At 43.5% G+C, this 22,226-nt stretch overlaps 2 protein-coding genes and 1 non-coding gene across 6 annotated transcripts in view; 1 reads left to right on the plus strand and 2 right to left on the minus strand.

Annotated features, from left to right (window-relative positions):
• Positions 1 to 9,448, minus strand: part of KIAA1324 (KIAA1324 ortholog) — a 70,194-nt gene extending 60,746 nt beyond the window's left edge. The window contains exon 1 of one of the 4 annotated variants that reach the window (XM_032303282.1): positions 9,089 to 9,448. In XM_032303282.1, coding sequence (XP_032159173.1) covers positions 9,089 to 9,241 — 153 coding nt within the window. In that variant the 5' untranslated portion in view covers positions 9,242 to 9,448. The remainder of the gene's footprint in view (positions 1 to 9,088) is intronic. The other 3 variants (XM_032303283.1, XM_032303285.1, XM_032303284.1) reach the window with 3 other exon arrangements.
• Positions 9,449 to 10,308: 860 nt separating this feature from the next.
• Positions 10,309 to 19,579, plus strand: C10H1orf194 (chromosome 10 C1orf194 homolog). The gene is made up of 5 exons (XM_032303299.1): positions 10,309 to 10,503; positions 17,757 to 17,873; positions 18,391 to 18,506; positions 18,863 to 18,993; positions 19,429 to 19,579. Exons 1-5 carry the CDS (start codon positions 10,423 to 10,425, stop codon positions 19,497 to 19,499), a joined length of 516 nt encoding a protein of 171 aa, XP_032159190.1. The 5' UTR covers positions 10,309 to 10,422; the 3' UTR covers positions 19,500 to 19,579.
• Positions 19,580 to 21,288: 1,709 nt separating this feature from the next.
• Positions 21,289 to 21,699, minus strand: LOC116568416. The gene has a single exon (XR_004276621.1).
• Between the last annotated feature and the right edge of the window lie 527 nt (positions 21,700 to 22,226).

The following is a 22,226-nucleotide window of genomic DNA, read 5'->3' on the forward strand; positions in this document are numbered from 1 at the left end:
ACAAATATATATGCAAAAGCATTCATTTCAGTATTATTGATAGCAATAGAATTTATTTATTTTTTTTTTAAGATTATTTATTTATTTATTTGACAGAGAGAGACCACAAGTAGGCAGAGAGGCAGGCAGAGAGAGAGGAGGAGGTAGGCTCCCCGCAGAGCAGAGAGCCCGACATGGGGCTCGATCCCAGGACCCCGAGATCATGACCCGAGCCGAAGGCAGAGGCTTTAACCCACTGAGCCACCCAGGCGCCCAGATAGCAATAGAATTTAGAAGCCATCTGAATTGGTCGGTTAAATAGATTATATTCTATACATGCTACAGAACTCTTTGTAACCTTTAAAATGATGAAGTTAGGGGTGCCTGGGTGGCTCAGTGAGTTAAGGCCTCTGCCTTCGGCTCAGGACGTGATCTCCAGGGTTCTGGGATCGAGCCCCGCATCGCATCGGGCTCTCTGCTCAGCAGGGAGCCTGCTTCCCTTCCTCTCTCTCTGCCTGCCTCTCTGCCTACTTGTGATCTCTGTCAAATAAATAAATAAAAATAAATAAATAAATAAAATAATGAAGTTAGACCTATATTTATTAACAGATAGAGATGTCTTTTGCAAATTCTTGCATGAAAAAAAGGGTTATGACACAGCATGTATGATATGATCCCATTTATGGAAAATTATATATTTATATCTCTACATTTACGTGTAGAAGTATAGAAAGTCTACAAGTATAAAAGGAAGCCTGGAAATAGGCAACAAAGTGTTTATAGTGATGTTAGCCAGTTATGAAATTTTGGGTAAGTTTTGCATCCCTGTTCACATTCTCTACTTCCTGATATTTTAGAATAAGAATGTACCATTGTTACAAAAATAATAAAGCTATTTAAAAATAGTATTCAATATGCCAAAAGAGAATAAGGCAATCTGGAGCTCAGTCCCATTCCTCAGTCCCCATTCCTCAGTTTTCAAAAAGCTGATCATAAAACGGTAACAAGCGCAACATTAAGCACTGACTCTACGCTATGCATTTTGCAAACCACTGTAAGCATTTTGCTTAATCCTCCCAGCAATCCATAAAAGATATAAATTATCCCCATTTTCCAAATGAAAAACTTGAGAAGAAGACAGGTGAGTATCTTGCCCAAGATAATGCAGTTGAAATGGTCAGTTGTCACCGCCAAGTCAACACCGACCACAGAAACAAGTGAACCACATACAAGGTTTTAAAATTACCAGTAAGCACATTTGAAAAAGTATAGAGACACAGGTGAAATTTTATTTTTTGGGTGAAATGAATTTTAACAATACATTTCAACATGCCATCAGCATGCAATATTATTGAGATGTTTCGCATTCATTTTTTCTGTACTAAGTTCCGTTAGAAACTTAGTTTCTTTTTTTTAAGATTTTATTTATTTATTTGACAGACAGAGATCACAAGTAGGCAGAGAGGCAGGCACAGAGAGAGGAGGAAGCAGGCTCCCTGCTGAACAGAGAGCCCGATGCGGGGCTCGATCCCAGGATTCTGGGATCGTGTGACCTGAGCAGAAGGCAGACACAAAACTGACTGAGCCACTCAGGCACTCCAAGGAAATGGATTTTTAATTTTATTTAATTTTAATTAAAAGTTAAAGTTAGGAATGCCTGGGTGGCTCAGTGGGTTAAAGATTCTGCCTTTGGTTCAGGTTATGATCCCAGGGTTTTGGGATTCAGCCCCGCATGGGGCTCTCTGCTTAGCAGGGAGCCTGCTTCCCCCCACCCCTCTCTCTGCCTGTCTCTCTGCCTACTGTGATCTCTATCAAATAAATAAATAAAATCTTAAAAAAAAATAAGAGTTAAAGTTAAAATGCACACTCAACTCAGTCATTGAAAATTTGTCAGCTGTGCTTGCAACTACTTGGGTATGTGTATCTACTTTCTTTCTTTTTTTTAGATTTATTTATTTATTTTAGAGACAGAGGGTGCAAGTAGGGGGACGGGCAGAGGGAGAGAGGAAGATTCCTTATTGAGAGCGGAGCTCTCTGGGCTTATTCTCTCCACCCTGAGATCACAGCCTAAGCAGAAACCCAGAGTCAGTTGCTTAACCAACTGAGCCATCCAGGGGTCCCCATCTACTTTCTTAACCAGAAATTTAATGAAATCCAAATAGAGATCCAGTATTTTTTATGAAAATCTAGCATCTGAATTCAGTCATGCTGTAAAGTGTAACACACACACCGGACTTGGAACAGAAACTTAATTTCTTAGTTAGGAACTAAGTTTCTGGGGCACCGGGGTGACTCAGTGGGTTAAAGCCTCTGCCTTCAGCTTAGGTCATGATCCCAGGGTCCTGGGATCGAGCCCCGCATCGGGCTCCCTGCTCAATGGGGAGTTTGCTTCTCCCTCTCCCACTCCCCCTGCTTGTATAGCCTTCTCTTTCAAATAAGTAAATAAAATCTTTTTTTTTTTAAATCCATTTCCTCAGCTATACTAGCTGCATTTTCATGGCTCGATAGCCACACAAGGCTAGTGGCTACCATATCTGGATAGCACAGCTCCAGACCCTTACCTGCTATGCTCTCTTCCTTCTCTTTGCCAAGTTTGGCCAACTTTGTCCTCAGAATACCTTTCACATCTACTCTTTTTCCCTTTCCAACACTCTTACCCCTGTTAAATTCTTATTATTTACTACTATAAGACCATGTTAATTATACTTCCACTAAAAAATCTAGAACAGCTAATGTTTATTGAGTACTTACTATGCACCAGAAACTAGTCTAAGCACTTTCTATGTATGAATTCACTTGACTGTCATAATATAGTAATCAATTAAGTGGACTTTATTAATATTCCCATGGCAATGATGAAGAAGCTGAGGTGTGAGGAGATTAAATAGCTTCCCCAAGGGCATGCCATTACTGAGCAAAGGAGCTGGAAATTGATCCCACCCCACTCCATATATCCAGACCCCACACTCTGTACCATATTCTGCCTCCCTCTCACAAAAACCTATGTAAAATTCATAGTTTGAATGCTAGGAGTAGAGGTGATTTTTACTCTCTTCTTCTTATTTATCTATTTTTTCCCAAGTTTTCTGCAAAGGAAATGTGTCACTTTTACAATTTTTAAACTTTTTTTTTTAAGATTTTTATTTATTTATTTGAAAGAGAGAGAGAGAGTGCACACACAAGCAGGGGGAGGGGCTGAAGGAGAGGGAGAAGCAGACTCTCCACTGAGCACAGAGCCGACATGGGGCTCAATCCCGATGATGCCAAGATCATGACCTGAGCCAAAGTCAGACACCCTACTGACTGAGCCACCCAGCTGCCCCTAAAGTTTTTCTTTGAAAGTAAGGCAGATTGGGGTGCTTGAGAAGCTCAGTCAGTTGAGCAACTGACTCTTGATTTCAGCTCAGGTTATGATCTCGGAGTTGTGAGATTGAGCCCCGCACTGGGCTCCACACTCAGCTTGGAGTCTGCTTGAGATTCTTCCCTTCTCTTTCTGCCCCAGCCCCCATTCTCTCTCTCTCTCTCTCAAATAAATAAAACATTTTTAAAAATAAAGTAAGGTAGATAATGATCAGACTGGTCCAGTTTTAGTATACTCCTACCTTGAGATGGGAGAATAGACAAAATGACTCCCCAAAAGCCTTCAGATCTCAAATATCTATTACTAAAACCAGCACATCTCACAAGCCTACAAGAGTACCTAGTGAGGGATGCCTGGGTGGCTCAGTCGGTTAAGCAGCTGCCTTCAGCTCAGGTCGTGATTCCAGAGTCCTGGGATTGAGTCCCACATTGGACTCCCTGCTCAGCAGGAAGCCTACTTTTCCCTCTCCCTCTGCTCCTCCTGCCTGCTTGCGTGCTCTCTCTTTCTCTGTCAAATAAATGAATAAAATCTCTGGGGGGAAAAAAAGTACTTCATGACAAAAGGAGCCTTTCTATTTCCCCTCTCCACCAAATATGGCAGGATGTTTTAAACATTCAAGCTTGGTGACTCCCAACCAAAGGAGTCACTTCAAATCTTTTCTTTTTTTTTTTTTAATTTAAAATAAATTTTTTTTAAGATTTTATTTATTTATTTGATAGAGAGACACAGCGAGAGAGGGAGCACAAGCAGGGGAAGTGACTGAGGGAGAAGCAGCCTTCCCGCAGAGGAGAAAGCCAGATGCAGGACTCGATCCCAGAACCCTGGGATCATGACCTGAGCCAAAGGCAGAGCTTAACGACTGAGCCACCCAGGCACTCCTAAGTTTTTAAATTTTTATTTAAGTAAGCCTTACACCCAATGTGAGGCTCAAACTCACAACCCTGATTTCAAAAATTGCACGCCCCTCCAACTGAGTAGCCAGGTGCCCCAAGTCACTTTGTTTTTTATTTTTTTTTTAAGATGTATTTATTTATTTTAGAGAGAGATGGAGAGAGCAGGGGGAAGGAGAGAATCTCAAGCAGACTCTCTGTTGAGTGTGGATCTGGATGTTGGGGGCTTGATCCCCCCACTCTGATATCATGACCAACCAGAACCAAGAGCCGGAAGTTCAATCGACTGAGCCCCCCAGGCGCCCCCCAGGAGTCACTTTAAATCTTAGGCTCCTGGTGAAATAGTTCCTGAAATCTCAGGGGTCCTGAATGTTTTCTAGACCTACTCATTTCCCTGTGGAACCCAAACCTTAAATAATGAGTTAGAAGCAAATACGGGAGGAAACATAAAAGGTCCGAAGATATGATCATGCAGTGAAATACTATGCTGGGATCTCAGGACTTTCTCCCTCCTGGTAGAGGAGCTGATCCGGGGGAGTCAGAACTATGAAAGTCCATCACTCTGCTCCTAAAGCTGTTCTTTCTACATCTCCCGCACCCACTCAAAAACCCTGACCAAAACCCATGGCTTGCCCCTCTCCTTCACCCTACACTTAAAGTCAGTTGCCAAACCCTCTAACCTCTACCTTCAGCATATTTTTCCCATCGACACCTCTCCATGTGTCCCACTGCCACCTGCCAGCACACCTGTTAGCCTCCTCCTTGACTGATCTCCTTGCTCCCACCTCCCTCTCTTACCTTCTGGCCTTCCTCAACCGTGTTTACTTTTCATTCCTATTAATCCACACTGAGAAGGCTGCTATCTCTGCCAGAAATCCTTCAGGGATTCTCCACTTCAGATTTCTAACTTTCCAGGCTGGATTTCTATTGTCCCCCACACCTACTCCACGTTCCAACCTTATCTCCTGTTGTACTCACACGTACTTCACATTTCTGCCGCCTGATCTACTGGCAATTCCCAGGATCCCTTGCATTTTCCTCGTGGACCTCTCTGAAGTCTCCCCCCTCTATCCAATCCATCTCTGCCCATTGCAGTCCTCCTGATTATTCCAGAACTAGGTCAAGTGCCAACTGTTCAAATATGTTTTCTTCTTCTCCTATTCAACTCTGTATTGCCACTCTTGCATCGCTTACCATATGTTAACTGTGTGTTATCATTTATATATCCTTATTTGTGTACTTACTTTTCTGCCTACCAGTATTTCTTAAGCACCTTGACATGTCAAGGGTATGCACTGGGCCTTTTGCATGTGTTATCTAACTTAATTTAATCTTCACAGCAGCCTTGTTAGAGTAAGAATCATAATGTGTATTACCATTCCCATTTTACAGATCAGGAATCCGAGGCTGCAAGAAGTGAATTAACTTGTTTGATGCAGTATCCTTACTAAGTGGCAGAGTCATCCCTCACTCATCCAATTTTATTACAATCCAGGTGTGCCAGATTCCCAGGTCCTATGGACTTCCCAGTATAGATTGGGAAGTCCCTTTGGGGGCAATTAGCACTGGAGCCTCAGGACAAGACAGATCTGTTAAAGAGGGTTTTCTGCTCCTCTCTCATTTGATGTATATTCATTGTTTTATGGGAAATGCTCCCTTGGCTCTCAGCACTCTGCCCAGGCTAGCACAGGGCTAAAGAAATGATTCATGAAAACAAATACCATACAGGATGCTTAGTTCCACTGGTGACCTTGATTATTGTAAAATTGTGTAAGCAAAGGCACGCCACACCCCAACATAGCTTTAGCAATCCATAACTCCCCGTTCTCTGCCACCTCAGTTTAAACCTCCTGCTAAATCTCTCTGTTTCCTGGGGTGCCTGGGTGGCTCGGTGGGCTAAAGCCTCTGCCTTCAGCTCAGGTCATGATCTTAGGGTTCTGGGATAGAGACCCACATTGGGCTCTCTGCTCAGCAGGGAGCCAGCTTCCTCCTCTCTCTCTCTGCCTGCCTCTCTTCCTACTTGTGATCTCTGTCAAATAAATAAATAAATAAAATCTTTAAAAAAAAAAGATTAAATCTCTCTGTTTCCTGATTAGATCCAGAGGGGTACCTCAGATTTCAGAAATAAGGCTGGAACAGCACTGTTGTCATATCAGGTTGGCCTGAAAAGAGGCCCCGCCAGTAATACCCAACATGGACTCACAAGGAATTCATATGAAGAATAAGAATAGAAAAGTGTTAGTCTACCCTGAATTGATTTTTCACCATTTGGGTTGGAAGCCCCCAAACTTGTTGAGTCAGTTCATATTGCCAAATGAAGACTGTTGTAACAATGCGTTTATTCTCTTCCTTATTATTTGGAGTCAAGGGTGTCCAGCAGCCACTGTTTGCTCAAGGAAAGTCTAAACAGAACTTGCAGGAACGCCTGAGTGGCTCCGTTGCTTAACCGTCTGCCTTTGGCTCAGGTCATGATCCCAGGGTCCACGTATCGAGTCCCGCTTCAGGGTCCTTGCTCGATGGGGAGCCTGCTTCTCCCACTGCCTGCCTTTCCCCTTGCTCGTGTTCCCTCTCTTTCCCTGACAAATAAATAAATAAAATCTTAAGAAAAAAAAAAATAAACGGGATTTGCTGACGCCTGTGGCCAACTCCTAAGTCATTCTGACTCTGGCATGGGGTATGGATCTAATGGTAATGAAGCTGAAAAGGAAAGGGGTTAGGTAACTCTAACTTGTGTTTGATTTTTATGGTTTTGGGAGTTTTTTGTGTGTGTATTTTCTCTTTCAATACTCAAGGCAATCCTTTTTGTGGTAGGTGTTATTGAAACACCCATTGTACAGATCCAAAAACTGTGTGGTAAATAACAGGTAGAGACTAGACCCCTGGTATGTTGAGTTGCACAGGTAACACTGGCCCGAGCTCAGGCTCTGCAGTAAGACCTTTGCTTAGACAAATGGCAGCCATTTAAAAAGGAGTAAATGCAAAAATATGTGCCCAAGTTAGAGGTCTCAAGCATCAGTATTCTTCCTTCCCTCCAAAACAAGATGATACAAAGTGTTTAATTTCTCAAATGTCTCACATTTTCCAGAGTTGACAAGATCTCACCAAGAAGCAGTAGTGGAACTGTTAAGATTCTTACCTTCCACTCAGAGGAGACTCCCATACTGGATTCTTAGGCAAGGGTGCTTGGTTGAACTAGGTATCTCAGTTGGTTAGGCCACACACCACCAAGCCCAGTAAGCCACAGTCACTGAAAAGATCATCCTGTTCCTAGCCTCTTTAAAACAGGTCATAAAGGGGTTCTGGGAAGGCTCAGTTGGTTAAGCATCTGATTTTGACTCAGATCATGATCTCAAGGTTCTGGGATGGAGCCCACAGGGACAGGCTCCCTGCTCAGCAGGGAGTCTGCTTCTGCATTTCCCTCTGCCCCACTCCCTGCTCATTTGTATGCGCGCTCTCTCTCTCAAATAAATGAATAAAATCTTAAAAAAAGAAAAAACAGTTCTGAAAAGTGGCTGAGTGAAAATGTAGGCAGTCCAGGGAAGGTCTTCATTGGAACTGATAAAACGTTATCAAAAGTGCCACTGACTGGGATCACTTGTGCCATATTCATGAATGAAGTACAAAATTCTCTCTCCTTACCCCACCCTTCAGTTCTTCCTGATCTGTTTTGTTGTAGACAGTCTAATGGATAGAGCACCTTCATAATAATATATTTCCATATGAGAGGGGGCTGCTTTTACTAATCAGTGAACACTAACAACTCATAAAAAGTATTTCAATCTCTCAAACCCCTAGCTAAGTATGACAATGGAGATTCTTTTTACAGGGCTAACCTCTTGGTGTATCATGAAATCTTTCACATCTCACAGAGATAACAGAACAACTCCTATTTTACCTTCCCCAGTGCAGTTCTTGTTGATGTCTCTGCCATATGGTTAAAAAAGCTTACCCAGAGAACAACCAAATAATGGTATTTCAAACCTATAGAAACTACTGAGTTTTGTTACTACTTAATACCTTTGTATTCCTCCAAAAAGAATGCTCAAAGGATTTTCAGTGGGAAGACATTCACTGCCTATCGTCTGAATTGTGCAGGCAACCTTTTAGAAACACCTTGAAAAAGACTTGTGACATATGTCAGCAGAAGTCCATAGAAGGAAAGTAGAGACTGGCGGAAAGCGAGATATTACAGACTCAAAGTCTTGTCAGAGGGGTTCGTGGGCTGTCAGGTACACTAAACAAAGCACACTGGGGAAGGCAAAGCACTTAGCAGCCCGCAAGGTAACTGGATGTTTAAGGAGGAGAGGGGGAGAAAGGTGATGGGTTCCTTCAGTCCCCCTGTCACATCTCCCAACTTCACACTTATTTGAAACCATAATAAAACCACAAGGATGACCGCTTTTCTCCCCTACTTTCCTCGGCCTTCCTAACACCTTTCTTACCCCGCTCTTCCCTCTCACTTTCCAATTTGCCCCTCTGTACATAATCTTTTGTTTTCAACTACTTTAAGGTATTTCATTGCAGCTGGAAAACCATCCATGTCTTCTTCCTTGATTTCCGAGCCCAGGGACCCAGGTCCTTCCTGGGCTCCTTGGAGCTGGGACCTTCTCCTCTGAGCTCAGCAGCCCAGACTGTGAGGATGATCTGTTTCATGAGTCCTCCAGTGGGCTGGCCTCTCCATGACGCCAGTCCGCTCCTCTTCCCGCCCCCCACCCTCCAACCACCCCCCCACCCGCCTCATCCCCAAAGAAACCTAAACTCCGTGGCCTCTGAAACTGTCTGTGCCTGGGTCCCCAAGGTCTCCGCCAGGATCCAAGATTGTCTGACCAAAGTAGGGTCAGGTCGGGGAAAACAGTACCTCTTTACAGGAGTGAAGCTCCGGTCCCGCTCCCTGGGTCACCTGGAAGGCGGTCCCAACCCAGAGCAGCAGCCGCAGAAGCCGGAGTGTGCGCCGCTCCGTTCTTCCCCTGCCTCTGGCAGAGGGATGGAGGCTGCGCCCCGGCTCAGCCATAGCGTTGTCCTGCGCGAGCGGCAGCAGCGGCTCAGGTGCTGCGGCTGCTGCTACTGCTGGCAGAAGGCGGAAAAAAAGGGGAGGGAGGTTCACAGCGGGAGGATGCAAGGGGCTGGGCTCGCTTCAGTCACCTCCCTGCGGCTACGCCGAGGCCGCCCATCCTTCCTCCTCCCTCCTTCCTCTTCTCCTCCTACCCACGTCGCCTTGGCAACCGCCTCCTCTTTCCCTCCGCGCGGGTGGGTCAGGGACCACGCGCTCCTCTGCCGCTCACCTGCCGGTCGCCATGGCAGCCGCCGCCGCTGGCGCGCGCCGCGTGAGAATGCGCGCGCCCGGGGTCTGCAACCGGCCCAACAGGCGGGCCGGGGTCGTGTAAAGAACGCAGTAGAAACATCCTACAGGCCAACGCCACCAAATTCACGTTTTCCATTGCTCTTTCGGGTCATGGGCCATTTATGAGCATCTCTAATTTTGCAGACGTGGCGTTCGACAATACTTATTGTGCACCTCCTTTGTGTGCAGCGATAGAAGGAAGATTGAGGCGCCGTCTCACCTCCAGAAGTTACAGCCCCCCGGAAGAGTGGCCCGGGTAGATGTTACCTACTGCAACAGCCGCTTCTGCAGATCTTACTTCCATCCCGCCAAATCCACCCGTGCCTTTACAACCGGCTCTATGCGAAGCCTTAAGACTTGCTTAACTCAGGTTAAGCAAGGAGGGTTTGCGTTAGCCTGAAATTTTCCAAGCACGACACTTGGGCTCTTCCGTCTCTTAACATCTTCATTCTCTCATTGCTTTGAAAAATTCTTTCGTTAGATGTGAGGGAGAAGGAAATTCCTGGGTCATCTTTCAGGACTTCTTTACTTAACTGAAGTCTTTTGCAAGGCGGGATGCCGACGTTTTTCAACTAAGGCTCCCAAGTGCAAATGCAGGGCTCCCCGGTACGCTCGGTGGCGCTTTCCCCTCTGCCTTCCGCAGAGCTTCCTCCGGAGGGTTCTCCCGCTCCGGACCGCCAGGTGGCGCCCTCCTCGAAGGGAATGCACCTCAGTCACAGATGGCGGGAGAGTTGCCTGGCAACCGAAAGTGGGCGTTCCAAACAATTGGGAACCGGGATCCTCCGCGTGCGTTGTGTGCGGCTGCGCGGGCTTTCCATCCTTCACACCAGCTTCTCACTCCGCATTTTACCATGCCTTTCACCCGAGACCCTTTCCAGCACCCTACGTTGGATAACGATGAGACCTACCTGAGAAAACTCCGGGCTTCCAAGGTACTGTGATTTCTTGCGTAGATTCCCACCAAGGGCGATGGCACTCTTCTTTCTGTTGGTGTGATGGGCAGGGATGGTAACTTAAAGCACTCTGGTGAGGACACTGAGTAAGGTACCGGAGAAGTTTGTTTTCTGCCTGCCTCTTGGCTCCACGTTCAGATCTGCTAACGTTTCAGAGATGCTTTTGAGGAGAGGGAAGTAGAGCTCTAGCCCGGAGGAACAAGGGGCTTTCGTTGCCCAAAGCAGTGCTTGGTATAATGTGGATAATCAGGCCCAGGTCCCACCAAGCCACCCTTTGCTCTGTTTGGAAACCTGTTCTCTGAAGAGATATGAGATATGGAGTGGGAGAGAATGCTCTGGAAGCCACCAGGCCATGCTTTGTACATCTGCCCTCACACCATCTCTGTCTTTTGGTTAATGCTGGAATGTGTTTTTGTATGTGTGTCAGTGATTTGAGAAATTTAAATAATCTTTTTCTGGCAGAAGTATTTGGAAAGCTTGAAATGGTTCAAAGTAAGATTAATTCGATAGTAGTTGTGGCTTGATAACAGAATCAAGGAGCTTCCTTTCGTTTATTCAACATTTATCATTTACTATACGCTGGCATTCTGCTCAACACTGAGGATGTGTAGGTGAGTGAAATATGGCTCCTGCTTTAGAGAAACTAGTAGAAAAGCTGACAACAGCAGCAGCGAAAATGCTCGCACAACAGCACATGAGTTATACTCTGTGTCATATTTTGTGTTAGGAGAACTGGAAGCTTAAAGAAAGCTGCTCAGAACAGGTGAGTTTTCACACCCAAATATGAGTGAGCTGGACTAGGGTGAGGGAGAAGGTGGAATGTGAATTAGAAAAAAGCAAAGAAGAACCAGACATTAAAGGCACGGGGGCAGCAGGTGCACGTCCATGGAAAGGAGAGAAAGATGGCCTGCTTGGGGCCAAAGAGTCCAGAGTGGCTGGAGCATCAATGTGAGATGGAGGAGGGGAGAGAGCAGGAGCTGGAGTCACCTACTTGGACTGGGTGTGCTGTGTACACGATGCTTATGAGCTAGGAAGGCAGCTATGCTCACCACTATACCACCAACGCTGCTTGTGAGCTAGGATTCCATCCTGGAGGTTCTGGGGAATCACATCAGGATTTTAAGCACTAGAGTGACACGATCAATGGGTGTTTTAGAAAACAAAGCGGTGTAGTTTGGATAGAATGGGAGTGGGGACAAGAAGAATTAGCAAGGAGGAAAGAGCCTCAGAAGGCAGCAGTCTCCAGGAAGAATAACAGGTCTAAATCAGGGGATGACAATGAGGCACAGATGTGAAAAAGTTGCCAAGGGTAAGACTGATGTAACTTTGTGGCTGGATATGGGCCCACAAGAAGGGAAGTCTAGGATAGCTCTTAGGTGTCCGAAGGCTTAATTGATACCATTTACTGAATGAGTCATCCAGGGGAAGCAGGTTTGGAGAGAAAGATGTGCAGATCAGTTATGTAGATGTTGCTTTTGTGGTGCCCGTGGGACATTTAAGTGAAGATGAATAGTGGGCAACATGGTTGAGAATTCTAGGTTGAAAATATATATCTAGAAGCCACAGTACCCATGTGGTGATTTAACCCAGAGGACGGAATGAACTCATCCAGTGAAGGGGAGAATATGAAAAACAGAAACGAAACCCCTGAAGAAGGCATGTCTAAGGGGGCAGAGGGAGAAAGTAGAGCTGACAAGGGGGTTGAGCAGTAACAGGTAGAGGCAGGAGGACAGCCAGGAAGAGCTGGACCCACAGAGCATGGAGAAAACATTTGAGAGAATCAGAATCATGGTGCCAGAAAAATGCAGACGTCTGGAAAGGACCCACCTAACCTAGTTAAAGATAAAGAGCATTGGTCACCAACAAGAGTAGTTTCAGGGCTTGCTTGAGAAGGAGGCCAGGCTGTGGTGGCTAAAGAGGGCATGGAAAGAGGGACGAAGTGAAGATAGTAAATGTTGACTCTTGAAGAAGTCTAGATCTGCAGGCAAGGTGAAAGAGTGGTAGCTAGGCAGTGATAAAGAAATGAGAGAGAAGCTGGGTATAGGGGATGGACACCAGGATGGAGCCGGTCTCTGAAGCACAGGGAAAGGCTAGGTTCAAGGAAGAAAGGTTATTCTTTTTTTCTTATTAGTTTGGAAGTATAGTTGACTTTCAGTGTTCTCTTCATTTCAGGTGTACAACATAGCTATCTGACAATCCTATAAATTACTCAGTGTTCACCACAGTAAGTGTAGTCAACACGTGTCACCATACGACGTTATGACAGTAGCATTGACACTCTCTCCTATGCTGCACCTTTCATGCCCATGACTTACTGGAAGTTTGTATCTCTTAATTTCTTCCCCTATTTCACCCATATCTCCACCCACCCTCCTTCTGGCAACTGTTTGTTTTCTGCATTTATGGGTCTGTTTCTGCTTTTGTTTGTTTTGCTTTGCTTTTCAGGCTCCACATATAAGTGAAATAATACATTATCAGACTCTATTTGTGTTATTTCACTTAGCCAAATACCCTCTACCTCCATCCATGTTGTTGAAAATGGCAAGATTTTCCTTTTTTATGGCTGAGTAATATTCCATTGTGTATAGATAGATAGATAAACAGATAAAGAATGAAGCTATATATAGATATATAGAGATATCACATTTTCTTAATCCATTCATCTATCAATGGGTACTTTTGTTGCTTTCATATCTTGGCTACTGTAAATAATGCTGCAGTAAATATAGTACATATGTCTTTTTGAATTAGTGTTTTCATTTTCTTTAGGCAAATACCTAGTAGTGGAATTACTGGATCATGTGGCATTTCTATTTTTAATTTTTTCAGGAGCCTCTATACTGTTTCCCCAATGGCTGCACCAATTTACATGTTCCCTTTTCTCTACATCTCCACCAACACTTGTTATTTCTTGTCTTTTTGATACTAGCCATTCTGACTGGTGTGAGGTGATATTTCATTGTGGTTTTGGTTTGCATTTCCCTGATGATCAGTGATGTTGAGCATCTTTTCATGTGTCTGTCAGCCATTTCTATGTCCTCTTTGGAAAAATGTCAACGCAGGTCCTCTGCCCATTTTTTAATCAGATTGGGGTTTTTGGTGTTGAGTTGTAGAAGTTCTTGATGTATTTTGGATACTAATTCCTTATCAGATATAGCATTTGCAAATATCTTCTTCATTTCACTAGATTGTCTTTTCATTTTGTTGATGGCTTTCTTGGTGTGAGAACTTTTTATTTTGGTGTAATCCCAATAGTTTATTTTTGCTTTTGTTTCCCTTCCCTGAGAAGATATATCCATAAATATGTTGATAAGGCTAACGTCTTAAGAAATTACTGCCTGTGTTTTCTTTTAGAATCTTTATAGTTTCAGTTCTCACATTTAGGTTTTTAATCCACTTTCATTTTATTTTTGTGTATAGTGTAAGATAGTGGCCAGTTTCATTGTTTTGCATGTAGCTGCCCAGTTTTCCCAGCACCATTTATCAAAGAAGCTGTCTTTTCCTCATTGTATATTCTTGCACCCATTTTCGTAGATTAATTGACCATATAAGTAAGCATGGATTTATTTCTTGGCTCTCTATCCTATTCCACTGTTCTATGTTTCTCATTTTGTGCCAGTACTGTATTGGTTTTTGGGTTTTTTTTTAAGTTTATGTATTTGTTTTAGCTATCTCTACACCCAATGTAGGGGTCAAGCTCATGACCCCCAAATCAAGAGATGCATGCTTTTCCAAGCAAGTCAGCCAGATGCCCCACATAACATATTATTTTGATTACTATAACTTTGTAGTATATCTTGAAATCTAGGATTGTGGTACCTCCAGCTTTGTTCTTTCTCAAAATTGCTTTGATATTCAGAATCTTTTGTGATTCCATTAATTTTAAGATTATTTTTTTCTAGTCCTGTGAAAAATGCTATTGGCATTTTGATGAGGATTGCACTGAATCTGTAGATTGTTTCCGGTAGTATGGACATTTTAACAACATTAATTTTTCCAATCCATGAGCATGATATATCTTTCCATTTGTGCTGTCTTCAATTCTTTCATCAGTGTCTTATAATTTTCAGTCTTTCACTGCCTTGGTTAAATTTATTCCTAGATTTTTTATTATTTTTGGTGCAATTGTAAATATGATTCTTTTCTTTTCTTTTTTTAAGATTTGATTTTATTTATTTGACACACAGAGATCACAAGTAGGCAGAGAGGCAGGCGGGGGGGTGGGGGGGAAGCTCAATCCCAGGATCCTGAGATCATGACCTGAGCCAAAGGCAGAGGCTTACCCACTGAGCCACCCAGGCGCCCCAACAGATTTCTTTATATTAATTTTGTATTCTGTAACTTTAGGGAATTCATTTATTAACTGTAACAGTTTTTTGGTATTTTATGGGGGTTTCTATATATAATATTGTATCGTGTGCAAATAGTGAGGGTTTTACTTCTTTCTTAACAATTTGGAGACCTTTTACTCCTTTTTCCTGTCTGGTTTCTGTAGCTAAGACTTCCAATACTATGTTGAATAAAAGTGGTGATTGTGGGCATCCTTGTTTTGTTCCTGAACTTGGAAGAAAATCTTTCAGTTGTCACCATTGAAATTAATGTTAACTGTGGATTTTCATATTTACCTTTATCATGTTGAGATACATTCCCTCTAAACCTACTTATTGCGATTTTTAATAATAAACAGATGTTGTATTTTGTCAAATACTTTTTCTGCATCTATTGAGATGATAATATTTTTATCCTTCCTCTTCTATTTTTTGGAATAGTTTGAAAACAATAGGTATTAAGTCTTCCTTAAATGTTTGGTAGAATTTGTTTGTGAAGCTATCTGGTCCTGCACTTTTGTTTGTTGGGAGTTTTGTGAATTACCATCTCAATTTTGTTACTAGTAATTGGTCTGTTCAAATTTTCTATCTGTTCTTGATTTAGTTTTGGAAGATTCTATGTTTCCAGGAATTTATCCATTTTTCTAGATTGTCCAATTTGTTGGCATATAATTTTCATAGTATTTTGTTATAATTCTTTGTGTTTCTGTGATGTTGGTTATTATTTCTCCTTCATTTCTAATTTTATTTAATTCCTTGAGCACTCTCTCTCGCTCTCTCTTTTTCCTGATAAGTTGAGGTAAAGGTTTATCAGTTTTATGTTTTCCAAGAACCAGCTCTTGGTTTCATTTGGTTTCCTGGATCTTTGTATATGTGTGTTTGTGTGGAGTCTTTCATTTATTTCTGCTCAGATCTTTATTATCTACTTCCTTCTACTGACTTTGTTGACTCTTCATTAGGCTTTGTTTGTTCTTTTTTTCTAGTTTCTTTAGATATAAGATTAGATTGTTTGAGATTTTTCTTGTTTCTTGAGGTAGACCTGTATCACTATAAAATTTCCTCTTAGAACTCTAAGACTTAGGACAGACAGTTGTGTTTTCATTTTCATTTTCTCTGTATTTCTCTATTTCCTCAGATTTCTTGGTTGACCCATTGGTTGCTCAGTAGCATGTTGTCTAACCTCCGTGTGTTTTTGTTTTCCAGGGTTTTTTTCTCCTAATTGATTTCTGGTTTCATACCATTGTGGTTGGAAAAGTTGCTTGATGTGATTTCAGTCTTCTTAAATTTATTGAGACTTGTTTTGTGGTCTGACATGTGATCTCTCCTAGACAATGTTCCACGTATTCTGGAAAAGAATGTGTATTCTGGTGCTTTGGATGGAATGTATATATCTGTTGTGTCCATCTGATCTAATGTATTGTTCAAAGCAATCAATTCCTTCTTGATTTTTCTGTCTGGATGGTTTATCCATTGATGCAAGTGGATATTAAAGTCCCCTAGTATTGGTATATTACTGTCAGTTCTTCCTTTATGTCTATTTATATTTGCTTTATGTATTTAGGTGCTTCTATTTGGGGTGAATAGCTATTCACAATTATGATATCCTCTTATTGGATTGATGCCTCTATCACTATGAAATGCCCTTATTTGACTCTTGCTACAGTATTTGTTCTAAAGTTTATTTTGTCTGAGTATTGCTACCTAGCTCTTTTTTTTTTTTTTTTTTTTGCTTCCATTTGAATGGACTAACTTTTCCATTCATAAGGGTTATCCTTGAGTTAAAGGTACACCCCTTTCTTTGAGATGGAAGGACACTGGATGTGCGGATGGTATTCATGCTTGACAGTCTTTACTTTCTCAATGAAAGACAGTCTCATTCTTCTGCTGAATGAGGACATTTGAGGCTTATGTAGTCTTTAAGGAATGGGAGAACTGCCTATGCCTGCATCATATATTTGTAGTTTCCTTGTTTCATTTGTAATCTTTTTTGGTGAAAGCACACTGTCTGATACATACTATCCAATTAATGTCTAACTGACCTGAGTTACACAGCACTGCCCTATATAAAGGGAAGGGGGTTCCAACACAGGATAGGTTGAATTTGATCTCAACTAAGTTGAAACTGTACTCGCAGTCATTATTCAAACAGTATTTAGTTTTTGAACACCAAGTATTGGGTTGCGGTGCTAGGTACTAGAGTATAGTGAACAATATGGCATTTTTACATTAAATGGCAAAATCAGTTACATGCTTTTCACATTCTTGCTTATCCGGTTCTATTTAGAAGACTGACTATTCAGTGTACTTTTTCTATGACACTTCTGCAGCCACAATGACCCATCCCTGCTTACTGCAATCTTTTTCTCTTCCTGCTTAGACACTGCACTCTCCCGATTCTTTTGACTCTGACTACCTTAGCATCCTCTCTCCTCCCTTCTCCCCATTATAATATTGTGCAATCATGAGCCCTTTTGGACACCCCTCTTTTTGGAGGCATCAGCCACTACTTCATGTAGATGACCTCCATACCCCTGTTACTTGTTCCGAGCTCCGAGTTTCACACTTCCCATTTTCCACCTGTTGACTGCATTTGGACAACGTATCTTTTCTTCAAACTCAGTATGTCTAAACCTGAGATCATCGTCTTTCTTATCTTTTCCACACTCTTGACCCCGGCCCACTCCACCCCTTTGCCTGTATTCCTGGCCTACTTCTGTCAGTTCTAAGGTTGAAAACTTAGGAGCATCAAGCGCCTGGGAGTTTTGCTTCGTATCGTTCTTCCCTTTGAAGATATCCCCCTGAGGTTCAGTTAAAATAGGCTGGAATAAGGAGATGGATGTCACTGAAACTATCACATCAGCAAGGCCTCCTGTAACCAGGTCCTGCGTGTGGTCTCTCTTGCAGAAACTGCCATATAAGAACCCAGCTCACCTTGCTCAGCAACAGGAACCCTGGAGTCGGCTCAGCTCAACTCCCACAATCACCTCCATGAGGCGGGATGTTTATTTTTTTGATCCTGAGGTACCTATAGCATTGAAATGCTAGTTCTCTTTACATCTGCGTAAGACTCATGAATCTCTTTTTTGAAAGGTCATCTGTCCTTCATGGCATCAGCATCTTTACTTTGTCCCCAGTCCAAGGTCCTACCAAATCTAAAACCTAACACTAATTTATCTGGCCTTTGGGAAGTTGGAAGGCTTGTGTTTTGTCCAGTTGATTATCTGGAGCAAATCATTTTCTCACCAGACTTTTCACTCTTCTGATTATAACCAGAAATGAGGTAAGGCACAGTAAGCCCAAGTGAAGGACAATAAGATGTCCATAGCTCCTGTGAGAGCTCACCCCTCATTAGACCTAAGCATGACATAATTCTATATTGACAAGAGTTAAAATGTCCTTGGTATGTAAGGAGTTCGTGGACCTCAGGCCCCAAAGGGGTTCATTCTGCTTCTGGGGAAAAAGTAGGGCCCAAGAGAACCTGACTAGAGTTGGGGTAGAGGTAGCAAGCTAACCCTGAGGTGACTGACTTCCTCTGTAGATACCAAAGGATGACCTGGATTTTCGCTTAGCAGCCTTGTACAACCACCACACAGGGACATTCAAGAACAAAAGTGAGATACTCTTACACCAGGAGACTACCCAGGATACCCATGGGTAAGTGGTGGAGGCAGAGCCTCTCCACCCTAAGGACAATGCCATCCAGTCTTGTAAGGTAAATCGTCATCTGGGAAATAGAAATAATCAGTAGATACTCATTTGTAGACCCATTCCTGTGCTTTTTACATCTATATCTATAATGCAATTTCTGTATTTTTATTTACTAAAAGGAATAGAGATCCTCCAGCACTGTGCTCATCTGTATAAACAAACAAAATCTTCAGTTAATTCCTAGAGGGCAAAAAGGGCCTTTGGCTGCATTATTTTTGAGGCTGCATGCAACTCTTATTCCCTCCTCACCTTTCTTCTGATTGATTTCACTCTCCCCTGTTCTTCCCCATACCATCTTCTAGAATCATCAAGACCCAATTCCCTGGAGAACTTTTACCCCCTCCTCCACCACCTTCCATCACTTCCCGGTCTAACATCAGATACTGGATCAACCCTAAGAAGGAGTCTATCCACAGCATCCAGGGATCCATAGGTAAGGGTTAGAAGACTGGATGGGCAGATGGGTGGTACCAGAATTTTTTTAAATTGACCCAGGAATCAGGGAGTTGAGGTGATTGGTCATTAGGGAACTTCAGGGATAACTGAAGGTCTTGGAGTAGTAGTGACTAAGCTGGCACATTATTAGACTAATACCAGAGGACATACTGCCTAAAAGCTAGGAAATGAATTCCATTTTTCAGAGCTTTTAACAGGCTTAGTTCTAAGGGACTAAATTGTAGGAAAGGGCAGAAACCTGGGAGTGGAAGACCTACAGCTGTCTCCCATTAGTCCTCTCTATAGGTCAGTTTCCCCACCTACTAAAGAACCTTCTCCACAGCACCCAGAAATGTGTGGGTGATTACAGGTTCCCAGAAAAGGCAAAGGATTTGAAATTCACAGCCTACCTCCTGTTCTCTTTTCTCCACAGTGTCCCCTCACACTGCAGCCACCAATGGAGGCTACTCCCGAAAGACTGATGGTGGCTTCTTCTCTACCTAATGTTAACAGGCCCCTGGACTAATTAATCATAGTGGAACATCTGCTGCCCATCTCCATTAAATAGATTTGTGCTGGATGAAGCCTGAAGTGTGTTACCCATGGACTAAAGAGTTGCTACTTGACAGCTCTTAAAATGTGGGAGGGAAGTTTCCCAACTTTAGAAACTAGTCCTATTGGACATTTTTGCAATTTGTTAAGTCATCTTGCTGAAAAGCTAAGGATCTAGAACAAAACAGCATATGGGGTGCCTTCAAGGCTCAGTTGATTAATTATCTGTTAATCTCAGCTTGGGTCTTGGGTCTTGGGGTCATGAGTTCAGGCCCCACATAAGGCTGGGTATGGAGTCTACTTTAAGAAAAAGAAAAAGAAAACACTGTTTTTGGCAGGGGACAGGTATTTATATTTTGTAAACTGGGCTCATTCCAAACATAGATATATCAACATTTCTGGCAAACTTGTATCTCAGCCACTGAGCTAAGTGTCAGGGATATAGCCCATTCTCTTAATGAGCTTACCACACCACAATTCTGGTAACTCTGTGTAGCATTAACATTTACGCTGAGGTCACACTTAACGTATTTCAGACCTTCCGGATTTAGTCATCTGCTGGGCTCTACTTTTCCATAAGGGTTCCATCTTCCTAGACCTGGCTCCTTGCTACTGTTCATTCTCTAATTCTGCTGTCTTTTTGCCTGGGAGTCAATTCCCTTTTGTCAGTTTATGCTGTGAAATACATCCCCTGATTATTATAAATGTGGTTCAACAACCTGGTGCTTGGGTTTGAAGGTTATCTAAAAACATTAACCACATTAATGTGGTTTCTAAAATTTTAAGTCACGGGACGCCTGGGTGGCTCAGTTGGTTAAGCAGCTGCCTTCGGCTCAGGTCATGATCCCAGCGTCCTGGGATCAAGTCCCACATCGGGCTCCTTGCTCCGCAGGGAGCCTGCTTCTCCCTCTGACTCTGCCTTCCACTCTGCCTGTGCTCAATCTCGCTCGCTCTCTCTCTGACAAATAAATAAATAAAATCTTTTAAAAAAAAAAAAAAAAAAATTTTAAGTCACTCAGGGGAACCTGCTGTTAGATTGGACAAGAAATGGCAGAACTTTCAGAACATTGTAGGGTAAATTCTCATTTCTAAGTTTGGACAACATATGCATTGTTGAATAATTCGGATATGAATTTCTTCCTGTTACTCAGGTACAGGGTCCTTAAGGTCCATTGAACTATCGCGGCTCCTCTTCCACAGAGATACTCCAACCTATTCAGAACATTTGCTGCTAAGTGGCAATATCAAGTTTCAGTTCTCATTAGAGAACAGAGAGGGGTGACTCTCTAGCTAATCATCTCATACAGGTCGATACTGAGTATTAAAAAATGTATTATCGTGACCCGTAACCCGAGTCTTAAAAATATAGACTCGTGGACCTCCTTAATAATTCTAATTTAGTAAATCGGGGGGGGGGGGTGTCCCCGGAATCTTTTTATAAGCTCTCCAAGTTCCCTTATGGAGATATATATATGTATAACCTTAAGCGACATATACTGTACAGGGGGCCACCAGTGTTAGTACCATACAAAGAGTCATCACACGTCGGGCCTAAAGGAAAAAAGGAAAGGGACTAGGGAAAAGCACTGCAGCACCAAACAAGGCGTCCGTGGCCTTCCCGCTCCCGGGAAGGTCGGGCGATAGCTCCTTCACCCCCGCCTCAGCCCCCAGCGCCGGGCCCCGCCACCGCCTTTTAACGTTTAGCCCCAAAGCCACGGGCGATCACGCTCCGGGGCCGCGCTCAGATCAGAATCGCCTCGATAATCAGCGGCCCGAGACAAGCCCGGCCTCGTCTATCTGATCAATTCATCACTTCTGAGCGCCGGGCCCCGTTAAGACCAGCTCCGGGACCGCGGCGTTGCCGCCGCCCAAGGGGCCTCGCTGCACACAGCCCCGAGGACGGGGCTTCGCAGGAGGAGAGCTTTTCATCTCGGGTTGGCCCGGCGGGGCTACGGTCTCAACCCGATCAAATAAGATCAAGGTGTAGGCGGGGGGAGGGGCTCAGGGAAGGGCGCTCACACTCGTCTTGCACGCCTCAAGCGCACACTCACGCATTCGCGCGTCCATTCACTCAGCCCACACGCGCCATCCACGCAGCACCGTAAAAACTCACAGCCCACCCGGTCCCCAAGCCGTGCTCCCTCCGGGAAGGAACCGGAACTCTCACCCTCTTTTAAATCTCTCCGCCCCCCTCCGGCCTCGGAGGATTATGGGAGGAACCACTGAGCTTAGCCTTTCCCTCGGTGTGCGCTTTGCTGCCCCCGCGTGGCCCGGAGGGGAACCCGGCTCCCCGAGAAAAACTGGACAAGTTCCCACCATACTAAATTGTGATGGTCTTAAGATCTTTGTGCAGGTACATGCTTATATCCGTATATGTAGCTTTCCTTTGGTCTTTGACCCAAGTCTTTGATTCAGGTTCTGAATATAAGATGATTCAGTGTAGAGGGTTTATAGGTGACATAATGCTTTCCCGTGGAAAGGCAAATCCTGGTCACTAACCAGTATCAGCTTCTCCAAGAGCTACTTCCCCCCCGGGGAGAAGGAAAACACCACTTTAGCAAAGAGAAAGGTGGGAATAGATTGTTTAAATCCAATGTCTTGGGAGTCAGGATACTGTGAAATGAGTAAAAGTAAGAAGGCATATCCCTGGCATTTACAAGAGCCCCCTTGTTACCGGGA

The sequence above is a fragment of the Mustela erminea genome, chromosome 10 (assembly GCF_009829155.1).
Source record: "Mustela erminea isolate mMusErm1 chromosome 10, mMusErm1.Pri, whole genome shotgun sequence".
NCBI classification, from domain to species: domain Eukaryota; kingdom Metazoa; phylum Chordata; class Mammalia; order Carnivora; family Mustelidae; genus Mustela; species Mustela erminea.

What these genes read in the sequence shown, in the direction of transcription:
- C10H1orf194 (XM_032303299.1), top strand. Translation starts at nt 10,423, where the DNA reads ATGCCTTTCACCCGAGACCCTTTCCAGCACCCTACGTTGGATAACGAT. An exon ending in TTTATTTTTTTGATCCTGAG is followed by an intron (nt 17,874 to 18,390) that starts GTACCTATAGCA and finishes CTTCCTCTGTAG; the next exon opens with ATACCAAAGGATGACCTGGA. An exon ending in ACTACCCAGGATACCCATGG is followed by an intron (nt 18,507 to 18,862) that starts GTAAGTGGTGGA and finishes ACCATCTTCTAG; the next exon opens with AATCATCAAGACCCAATTCC.